This window comes from Asterias rubens, chromosome 2, assembly GCF_902459465.1.
Source record: "Asterias rubens chromosome 2, eAstRub1.3, whole genome shotgun sequence".
NCBI lineage: Eukaryota > Metazoa > Echinodermata > Asteroidea > Forcipulatida > Asteriidae > Asterias > Asterias rubens.
Window position 1 is genome coordinate 14,830,734 of NC_047063.1, and position 11,473 is coordinate 14,842,206.

Genomic DNA, 11,473 nt, shown 5'->3' on the forward strand with positions numbered 1-11,473 from the left:
CTGGAATGTTTTATTCATTGTGTATTTTCTTTGTTTTTATATCAAATGGCTTTTCATATTACATGTACATGTTATTAAAATTACTTTGGAAAACTTAAATGATTTTTAGATTTGTTTTTATTGGAATGGCATTGACTATGGAAGACAAAATTGTTCTTGCATTTACAACTTGATTTAAAAATTTGAAATGTTGCATGGTCGAATTTTCAACCTAGTAAGGTTTGCAGAATTAACATGGATTCTTCCCTATAAGAGATTTTCCTGCCACATCTTTAACTGAAAAATTCTTCATCATCTTCTACGAAGGTATTTTCAGGAACACTTGGCTTTATTACCAGCAAGTTTTCAAATAAATAATTATGATTAAGGCAAACTTTCAAGAAACACCACAACTCGGCAGAGAGACTTTTTTCCTCAATCAGACACCAAATCTTGCAGTGAATAACATAAAATATTTGTTCATCAAAACACAGAAACATGAATCACAGTACTTGACATGCTTGAGGGAGTGAGGTATTCTTTTTGTGAATAAGTGAACAAACTTAAATGTTTTCATCAAAACTTCTTCTCTGTATTTTACGTACGTCTTTACAATTCTTGTTTTTCCTCATTCATTGTTCCAAATTTGGCAGTAGTCATTGTACATAGTTGATCACCACACATTTTGATCAAAGGGGGAATCTGTCATTCAACTAAACTGTTCTCTTCTGCACCCAAGCACTAAACAACATTGTGCTTACAAGGAAAAAGGTTACCAACTAAGTAACAACGGACACATTGTCCGTATTTTGTTAAAGCATCTGCTAATAACATTTCTGAGGATATTTTAGTGTAAGGATGCTGTATGACATCGGCTGCATTGAAGATTACTGAATAAAGACACTGGACACTATTGGTAATTGTCAAAGACCAGTCTTCTCACTTGGTGTATCTCAACATATGCGCAAAATAACAAACATGTGAAAATTTGAGTTTGATTGGTCGTCGGAGTTGCGGGATAACTATGAAAGAAAAAACACCCTTGTCACACGAAGTTGTGTGCTTTCAGATGCTTGATGAGACCTCAAATTCTAAATCCGAGGTCTCAAAATCAAATTCGGGTAAAATTACTTCTTTCTCGAAAACTACCTCACTTCAGACGGAGCCGATCTCAGAATGTTTTATATTATCAACCTGTCCCCATTTACGCTACCAAGTAAGGTTTTATGCTTATAATTATTTTGAGTAATTACCAATAGTGTCCACTGCCTTAAAAGCATCTAAATCGCTAATAACATTTCTGTGGATAATTTTGTGTAAAGATGCTGTATGACATCGGCTGTGTTGAAGATCACTGAATCAAAGACGATGAAAAAAGACCCTTGAGGAATCTACCTCTTATCAATGGTATAGACTTTGTTCTGTTCATAATCGGCTGGCATCATGTATCCTTGATCACTGATCGGCCACCATTTAAGATGGTTGTTATATTCCGGGTACGCTCTACGTCTTGTTGTCCTCGTTGATGTGAAGATGCTGTCTGTCTGCGGCTTGTCTTCATCGGTTACGCACAGACGGATCTTGTCCAATAGGTGGCCGGGCCAGAATGCGTTGGGATCTACACCGCCCCCGTCTAAGGTGACATAGCGCTTAGCAAGGTGCCTTTGAAGGGGGAAAAAAAAAAAAATCAAGTTACAAATAAAGCAGCCACATTTGTTATCCATCCGATCGATTCAATGTAACCCAAACTGAGGCCAGGAGGGAAACCAGACTGCAAAAATCATAAAGCCTGTAAGCACAAACAAACTTGCTCAGCAAAAAAAAGTATTGCGGAACTGAGACAGTTATCAACCAAGTTGGAGACTGGTGCCCCACTCAATTTTTGCTTAGCAGAGAAATTTAATCTTTGGTCTCTTCTGTTTTTCGTTTAGATGAACTCGGCAGACTCCCTCAAGGTATATAAACGCCAAACTGGCACAGACAATCTCTATCATACTAACTACTAACATTGGTTTATCGTCTTTAACTTGAAATGCACAAATCAAGAGAAATTGTGATTCAGTAACTAGACGACAATATGTATTTTAGTTCATAGTGAAATCAGCAAATCGCTTGGGGATTCAAACCCACAACGTTGTAAATGCAAGTCCTGCAGTCCAACCACTAGACCACAGTAAAAAATGCAAGTCCTGCAGTCCAACCACTAGACCACAGTAAAACATCAGACTGTGAGTGTACTTACATTGTGAGTTTATCGTACTCCTCAAACGTCATCCAGCAGTCTACTTTCCGACTCACGAAGGCCTTCCCGCTAGATAGACTCATCATCTCGGCCTCGGCTTTCACGTCGTGTCTCGTTGGGTAGGCATGCTTGGCCTCCATCATTAACTCTCCGCTTCGACTCATCACAACCTTGTCTGGGTCGTGGTACTTGGGTGGAGGCTCGCGGGGTACTGGTGGGTCGGCAAAGTGCTCAGAGAGGGTGTAGGTGCCAGGTTGGCGGATGTGTGTTCTGATTCGGCTGACGGGCTTGTCGCCAGGGTGAAGTAACGCTGTAAATGGACAAATATTTGTTTGTACATTTCAAAAATATAATTTTGTGTTAATGCTTTACAACAAACTTTGTGTTACTTTTTCAGATTATATCAAATTTGTGCCAATCGGCCGTAAGGCACTAACTTGATAATTAAAACAACAATATCATAATTATCAACTACTATGGACCCCTGTACTGATGACACCTTGATTTGTATACTCAATTGCGTTAGTGCTAGACTCTGCATAACGTTTCAAACACGAGCCCAGACACAATGGTTTCCAATTCTTCTACAGAGTGGAAAACAAACTTTGACGTCATCAGTACTAAGGTATATTAAAAATGTAAAATACCCGCAGATGTAAGAAAAGAAAAAACAAACCAAAAAAAACAGCAAAAATTATTTGTTTTCCAAACAATTTAGCCAATATGCAAATGTTTGTTTTGGGGTTTTTTGTTTTGTACAAACCCCATTTTTACTACTGTGAAGTAGGATTAGAAACTTTGCATGGTGGAAGTATAATTAAGGTGAGGTTTGCAGTAGTTTGCTGTTACACGATGTGTAAAGCTCTTTTGAGTAGTGTTGTTGGTTCCGAACAGAACAGGTGATTGACAGCGCAACGTTTACCATCAGTATGCTCCGATTGTCTTTCTGGTGTTGCCACAAACCCCGCCTTACAACTGTAATAAAAATTTTTATCACTTCCAACCTTTTACAGCAAAACTTTCCATACCTCGCTCTAGAAGTTTGGGCGTGAGATCTAGTCCCTGCTTCTCACACAGTAGACAGATATCATGGTATTCTTTGAGACGATCCTCTCTGTATTTATTGATCCCCGCTGCCGTGTCTCCACTGAGGGTTGAGCGTTTGCTGTGACTGTCAATGGCCGTGTTACCGGTGCGCACTTTATCAACTCCCTTGCCTTTCCTCTTTCTCTGCTGCAAGTTCAAATGAAAGTATATCAATGTTTTTCAGAAGACTTTGTTAATTTTGTAGGTTTCAATAAATACTGTAAAACCATTGAGGTAGGAACATGATAAAACAAACCAGTGAAAAATTCAACAAATACGATGGTAACTATGTTTATTTATTGTGAATCAAAGAAAAATTGCTTTTTTTATTCTTTTGTAAGGGTTTTTTGCCTGCTTATATTGGGTCTTTATGGGTTATTGTGTTGTGGCTGAACAGTCAGGCACACTGGACTCGAGCTGTGGTATTTCTGATCGCATTGTTGGTTCCGAGTGTGGGTTCGAGTTCCGGTCTGGACACTCATGTCCTTAAGCAAGACACTTGATCATCAGCTTCGTCTTTCACATGGGATGTAAAGTCACAGTAGGTCCTGTGCCCTTAAGAGAAGAGGGATTGCCCCGTTTGTTTCTGGCTGGCTGCCAAATGCGATGAGCACCTTGTTAACCTTTTGATGCTAAGTAAATCAATTAAAAATGTTTCTCCTTTTGTAAACACCTTGAGAACCTCAGTGGTGGATAAGTGCGCTACATGACAACAATATCAACCTCTCTTAATATGCATTATGATGTCATAACTCTTTATACGCAAAATGAGGCCATAGGCGCACATCTGCCACCACTTGCAGTGGCTGCACCTATGGCCTCGTTCTGGGTTAGAATTGCGACGTACTCCTGCATGAAGAGCGGCGTATATCATGCATGAATATTAAGAGCGGCGTATACTAACCTCTTTCAAAGGAAGTGGTGGTTCAGTATGGTACTAAAAAGGAGCACTTGGTTTGCTCTCAACATTTTGACTAGTATTCCAGCAATCTTCAAGCGCATCCTTATTCATTTTACAGGGAAAATGCCTAAAACGTCTCAACTCACCACATCATGACTTTGATGTTTCTCTCGTTTCCTCTTCTCAATCATATCATCGGGCTCCAGCTCTCTCCTCTCCGTCAGGTCCACCCGTGGGGGAGGCAGCAGGTACGGTGAGGACGACCTTGAGGTCATGTCTGTTGGAGAAGGTGATGAGGAACGAGCTGAGGCTGATCTTAAGGAGGCAGTACGCTGGTCTGGAATCTCTGTTAGAGTCGGTAGGTCAGTTGAAGATGCCTCTGCTTGCTTTTCTTTGCTTTTCTCTGTGCAAGAAATAAACCAGAGTGGAATCATTTTAGCCTTCGAGAAAACGTCAGGTCATTAAACAATTTTTAGTTTGGTAAGTTGTTTGCAACAGAAATCTTTTGAAGCAAAACAAGTTACAAGCTCTATGTTTAATTCTTCAAAACAGAAATCGAATACCATCTTTCAAAACCACACATAACACAATAAATTAAGAATTACTTAAAAAATAATACTTCGTTTTTTTATGTTTGAAGAAACTTTTGAATTTTGCAAACATTCTCCAGAACTCTGAAGATAATTAATGGTCAATAACGACCAAAAAGGCATGTAAAAAAAAACACACAAACAAATTAGGTGAGTGTTTGCTGCCACAGTTAAATCTTAACAAATATAAATATTCCGTCTATATGTTTTTTTTTTTTCTTGTCCAGTTCGAGTTCTTGGCCATTATATACAACATATACAAAATACTGTTCACTAGTAAGCAGATTTATGTTTGCTAAGCGAAAAAAAATCTGTATAAAATAGGAATTGAGAAATAAGCAGTACACTAAGCAGAGACAGCATCTAATTTTACTCGTTATCAGTTTAAAAAAGGCCGGACCACCAAGAATATCCAAACAGTTCCTTACGTTGAGCCAAAGTGAATCTCTTCCTCTCTCGATCATCTATCCTGAAGTTTTTCATTCCTCGGACAAACTCTCGGTAGTCAATCAGCTCATTACAATCCTGGTCCAGACTCTCAATCAGATCAGAGAGAAGCTGATCAGAAATAGGAATCCCAGCCTGTAAATTAGAAGACATGGTACAGAATTGTTTAAAACATAAAAAAGGTTTCATCTGTTTTTGTTTTTTTACAAATACTGTAAATGCAGTATTTGTACTGAGAGCCTCCATGCAGGCTTGAAAGGGCAAGGCCATTGCTATTTGACAAAGAGCACTTTCATTGGAAAATCTTTGAGACGTTTTTGATTTGTAATTGCCATTTAAAAAATGTGCCAAATTGCAACTTATATCGCCTGGCATAACATAGACACACTCAATACAGAGAACTGCTACTAGGGTTTTAAAAAGAAAGTTAATGTTAGTTTCTTTCAATTGTGGCAATTATAACAAACCAAATTATGCATGACCCAATAATGTGTATAAAGTGTTGATTAAACCAAGAGGTTTTTTCTTTATGCTAAGGTTGATACGCTTATTTACTATGATGTTTTCCATTATTAGGGCCTTTTTCACATGGGGCAGTTTTTACTGTCCATGCAACTTGGACGTAATCAGGAGTGCTGCACACAAAATGCACACTTAGGTAGTACAAGTGACATTTATATAACAAGGTCTTGAGATTCCAAAACAAAATTAGCAAGGCAAAGTCCTGGTCAGTAGCTCTGAGTGCCGGCAGGCCCGTCTGGCGCTGACCAGTGTGGTGACAACCCTGCATGGCTCCATTATAAAAAAGAATTCCTTTGCTTTGTGTGTAAAAACTGACCTCCTTGATGCTCCGTTTGAACTCAATTCTTGTGAGCATCCAGTTTTTATCTTTATCTGCTTGTGAGAAGAGATCGATGAGGCGTTGTCTCTTAGCGGTGAGGTACTTGGCAATGATTGCCATGGCTTCAGGAGGGGGGCGTTTAATACCTGGTTTTACCTCAGTGGACGGAACGTCTAGTGTAATGCTTGTTGATCCTTGGTCTCTCTGTTTAAATAGGGCAATTAGAACATTTACAAATGAGACTTTTAAGTTTCAACTGTAATTAGGGTTAGTAAATTTAGTTGAGTAAAACTTAAGGGAAGAAAGCACCATGTTTAGTCTGAACATGTAATTTGGAAATAGAGTGAATATATTTCCATAATTACATTTTAAAAACAACATAAAAGCAGTGTTCAGTAAAAGTTAATTTACATAAAAATGTCAATTCCTACATCAGAATGACGAAGATGCATGGTTTATGTTTTGCAAATGATTAACAACAACCAAGGAATGGGGCACAACAAGATCAAACACAGAAATTAAAAATTAAAAAACAGCAAAGCAAGATCAAAATAGGACTGCAAAACATGCACACACCAAACAAACAAACAAACAAACAAACAAACAAACAAACAAACAAACAAACAAACAAACAAACAAACAAACAAACCCAAACCCCTTATTATTTTCTTTCCTTGCTAAGTTCCATTTTCCAATGGATAGGCCTTAGCTCAAAACAATGAAATTAGTTAAAACCAATGGAAGGATAGCACCATAGATTGACAATACAATTTGATAGAAAGAGCAGAGGTTTTGACAATTAAAAAAAAACTTCTGGAACTTGAACAGTTCAAAATTGAATTAAGTTCACACAACACAATACAATCTGACCATCTCCATCATTTCATCATAAATTTCCCCAGATTTTCTTTAAAAGTATAGAGCCCAAGAAAAATTCAAACCACAGACTTAAATGATAATGTCATAAATAATTTTTGATAATTACAGGTGATGGAAATAGTCAGCACTAAGTATGTTCTTGGTTTGTTGGAGGGGGTTGGGGCGGTTAAACAATTGTTCAAAAACAAGAAACAAGATTGTTTATTTTAGTTATAACCAGTTCGCTTCAGAATTAAAACCATGTTCAACGTACAGGATTATTTTTTAGTAAAAATGCAATTTGTTTACATGTTGAGACAGAGTTTTATACTCAGAAGTGAACTGATTAAAAGAAATTATAGCAACAACACAACACAACAGTCAAAGAATAGCATTATAACCAACACCCAAAACGAAAGGCACAATAATCAACCGTGAGACATTATTTCAAATACCTTTCTGCCAAAAGCCCTCTCCTCCCTAACCTGGAGATCAAAATATTCATTTGATTATTAAATTGGAATCAAACTTACAGAAATCCCCAAAATTTCAAGATTGGGGCTAAATAAGTGTATTTTTAAATTTTCAAAAAAAAATTCCCTCTTATTTTAACCTACATTCGGCCAAAAAAGGATACACAAGATCAGCCTTGTGCCCTAAAGTTTGACCAATAATTCTACAAAATATAAAGAGCAAAGAATATTTTTAAAGAAATAATTTTGTTTGTTTGTGTGTTTTCAGAATGATATGATACCCACTCACTGTAAACACTTGGTTCAAAACAAGTTGATACTATCTCAAATAAAAGTGAACACAGTGCGCCAGAATTAAAACCCCATAATCTCTACATGTGTACATTGTTAAATGTTAAAAGAAGAAAATCACACAGGAAATAAGACAATGTTAACTTGCAGGCTGCTGTTGGTTATAGGCTTGCGATTGTTACATGTGTACAACCAGTATGACTATTTAAGTCAAGATAGACAAAACTGAAGGCGTTAAATTTGGAGTAAATTTATTCATGAAAATCAGCATAAATAATAAAACCATTCACATTTGTAACTTGATATCCCTTTCTGTGTGTGTCTAATGTTTTACAGTGCCACACCAAGTGAACATGTACAAAGGACCAATAATGGGAAAACTTCAAACTATACTTTGAAAACAATCTTACTTCCAACACCTTGTAAGTTGTATTCTTAAACAAAAAATGAATGTTTGGAAATGTTGGTAGACAAAAAAAGGTTTGAGAACCTAACGTCTCACTCACCTTATTAGCAAGTAGCTTACTCACTCTCTCTTCCTTCATTCTGTCAACCACCCTTCGTTCCATCGGGGTGGGATCCGGTTTATTTCTCAGCCATTCCTCACTCAACCCAAGACTCTCTAAACCATTCCTTAATTTCATTCTCTCCCCCAGCCAGCTCTTATATTCGCTAGATTTCTCCTCAACTTCTTTTTCATGAAGAGTTAATTTCTCCAGTTCACTCAGAGCCCAGTCGCCGGTTTTCGGCGGAGGTGTTTTAGGCTTTTCCGTCATCGGTTTGAGTTTCACATTTGACTGTCTGAGGTTCAGATCTCTTCCTGGGTGTTCGCCCATCGGAGGTGCGATGAATACTCTCTTGCGGCTGCGTGATAAACCCCATAGTTTAGTAGCGGTTGCGTACAGCTTAGTCTTGGTAAGGTCTCGGGCTTTATACTGTTTAAGCTGTTCGTCTATAGGGAGGAATTCGGAGTGGTTGGGATGGAAAAGCCATCGTAGACCAAAGTCGGATTCTGTGTCCAGCATTGTAGATTATTTATAATGTCTCCTTCTTATGGGTATTAATTACAAACTTGTAAACAGCAGCAAATTATCCTTCACCAAATCATAGATGGTTTCTTTGGAATGTGATCATTTTTAACTTCATTGTTAATCGGCACTTGTATTATTGTTTTAACTCAGCAAACTGACTGCACCCTGCAATTCAAAATATAAAAGTAAATTATTATTAAATTACTTCAGTAAGTTTTTGATTCTGACCAAAGCTGTGAATGCCTTCAGGATGCTTCAGTTCATATTCTTTTTGAGGGCAAAGAAGTTTTCTATTTATAAAGAGAATCCTATTATGTATTGGAACCAAGTCTGTGCGTTTAAATTAAAGCCCTATAAAAATATTGGTCCATCGACTCCGTGTCCATGGACAATTTTGAGTGTATGCCGCAATTGGACCAATTTGGGGCTAGTGCGTTTACTGTTATTTTTTTTAAATGGATTGTTTCAAGGGGCACCAAAGCAACTATAGTCTATAGCTATGGGCTGAGACTTTATAGAGGCAATTACCTACATGTGTGTTGCCTCCATGACCATGAGGCCTTGTATCGTATCCTGGTGTCATGTGTTTCAGTAGGATAACAGGAAAATTGTTCACAATCAAAAACTAAAAAAATTTTTTTCAAATCATCTAGATCCAATTTTTAAACAATAACACTTTCACTTCATGGTGTGTTGACATTTTTAAAGTTTTGGTTTTACGTTGCGAGAGACAGTCCGCCATTAACAGTGCTTATGCATGCACGACATTGGAGCAACGTCATATATTTTCACACCTTTCATTGGTTGGTATTTTGTTGAATATTCAGAAGCTAGTATGGCATGCAAAATAAATCAAAAATATTATTCAATTATTACTTAACAAATTTAGTTACATTTTTGTCCTAAGGCATTATGGCTACTCTATTAGAATCCAGAGATATCATAAGGCATGAAAGTAAACACCCCACCCCCCCCCCTATGCACTCACACTTCATAACAATCCGTTTTCCCCCATTTCAGACCAGTAATTTTTGGTTTCAGGAGATAAGAAACCAATCTATGATATTATAGATATTATATATCTTTAATGTAGACTTAATATTTATTACGCTTATAGGAATTTATTACAGTATGCATGAGTAAAGTGAAAACAAAATTGTTGTCATTTTCACTTAAAATATTTATATATTTTCCCCACATTTACACACCATAGAATCCCAAATAGTAACCACCTCACGTGATCGGTCCTACTACTTGCCGTCAACTCGCCGACTTGCCGTCAACTCGCTGTCAAATCATTTTTGTGCCGTCAACTCATTAAATTTACTTGAAAAATTTATAAATGGGGCACGGAAGTGTTAAGTCTGGGCTAAACTACATATTTCTCATGGTTTTCGGTACAAATTCATTCACAAAAACGACTTTGTGTTGATAAAAAAAGTACCAATCATTGACATCTTGGGCCAAGATTAATCCATATGAAAAAGCAAGATGGCGGCCGACGGTTTTGCTGCTTCGAGATAATTTTTTCACAAGAAAAAAAATCAATTTTTATTCCGAAATACGACCTAAAACTTACGCAAGTTCTCTTTTAGCTGATACGTCACCGTTCTATGCTTCTTTTGTGGATTTTAAATGTATATTGGAGGAGTTGACGGCGAGTTGACGGCACAAGTGAGTTGACGGCGAGTTGACAGCAAGCAGTAGGACCCCACGTGATCCATCTAGTGACTAAAACAGAATGAAACTCAATCTAGCAGATAGTAATTTTGTTTTGAACTTTTGAGGTTGGATGATGTTTCTTTGACTCTTTTGAATGTTGGCATAATAATGCACTAGTGATTTGTACCGAAAATCAATCATTTTATAAATGTTTGAGTAGGCCTATAAAAAATTAAAAGTATAACCAACGACAGGAAACTTTGTTCTCAGCATGATTAAGCCCGATGAAAATACAGACCGTGAGTAAACTGCATAGCTTCTGTCACCGGTGCAGCTTGCACAATTTCGCGATAAACGGGAATCAAAGTTGGGGACCGAAAAACATATGAGGGTCGATAACGTATGACGCTACGATATGGCCATTTGCTCTCTGTTTTCCAGGGTAATTGATTCACCATGTTCACACACAAAAATAATTTGCAAATTTTTCATCTCAGAATCAGAGGTTCCTATCAACAAATTTTCCGGGTAAATCATTAACCAATTTAGACAAACAAAGATCTAATAGTACTTGATTTATTATGAACTACAAACAACGACAACCACATAAGTCAAGTGATTAATAAAAACAAAAACAGTTCGAAGTTTACTTACAAATTTTACTCCACTTCCATGTTGCGCACGTTGCTATACCCACAGTAAACAATAATAAAGAATGGTACGTACAGTCCGTGTAAAAAACTGTGGATAAACGAACGTGTAGATGGTGTCCAGATTAATCTCTATCCTTTTCCCGGCCACGCCCCCAAGGAGGGTCATCATCTTTTGCGATCTATGTTGTTTTGTTAACATGAAAACAATGGTGTTTTTGTGCACGTGCGATTCGACTGTGACAGGCAATTGTGATTTTGTTACTGTCCAAAGCTATTTATTGCCAAGCAGAACATTTAAGCAGCTGGTTGAACTTTATCAGTGAAAAAAAAAACAATCCTCAGGCTGATGAAACACTTCTCCTATAAACTGCAAGTTTGTCTTCAAAAAGGGTAAAATTAGAAAATGTTGATGAGAAGCT

The 11,473-nt window shown here is 37.3% G+C and overlaps 1 protein-coding gene across 1 annotated transcript; it reads right to left on the reverse strand.

The window, feature by feature from the left end:
* Positions 1–1,206: 1,206 nt before the first annotated feature.
* On the reverse strand, positions 1,207–11,088 carry LOC117307037 (EF-hand calcium-binding domain-containing protein 12-like). The gene is made up of 9 exons (XM_033791673.1): positions 11,056–11,088; positions 8,215–8,904; positions 7,400–7,429; positions 6,084–6,290; positions 5,227–5,380; positions 4,355–4,611; positions 3,250–3,454; positions 2,222–2,531; positions 1,207–1,641 (listed from the first exon to the last, which is right to left on the reverse strand). The coding sequence occupies exons 2-9, from the start codon at positions 8,731–8,733 to the stop codon at positions 1,371–1,373; spliced, it is 1,953 nt and encodes a 650-aa protein (XP_033647564.1). The 5' UTR covers positions 8,734–8,904; positions 11,056–11,088; the 3' UTR covers positions 1,207–1,370.
* Between the last annotated feature and the right edge of the window lie 385 nt (positions 11,089–11,473).

Coding starts and splice junctions, on each gene's coding strand:
- LOC117307037 (XM_033791673.1), bottom strand. CDS start 8,733: ATGCTGGACACAGAATCCGACTTTGGTCTACGATGGCTTTTCCATCCC. Junction 7,430..8,214: donor GTAAGCTACTTGCTAATAAG/GTGAGTGAGACG, acceptor TTTGATCTCCAG/GTTAGGGAGGAGAGGGCTTT. Junction 2,532..3,249: donor GCCCAAACTTCTAGAGCGAG/GTATGGAAAGTT, acceptor GTCCATTTACAG/CGTTACTTCACCCTGGCGAC.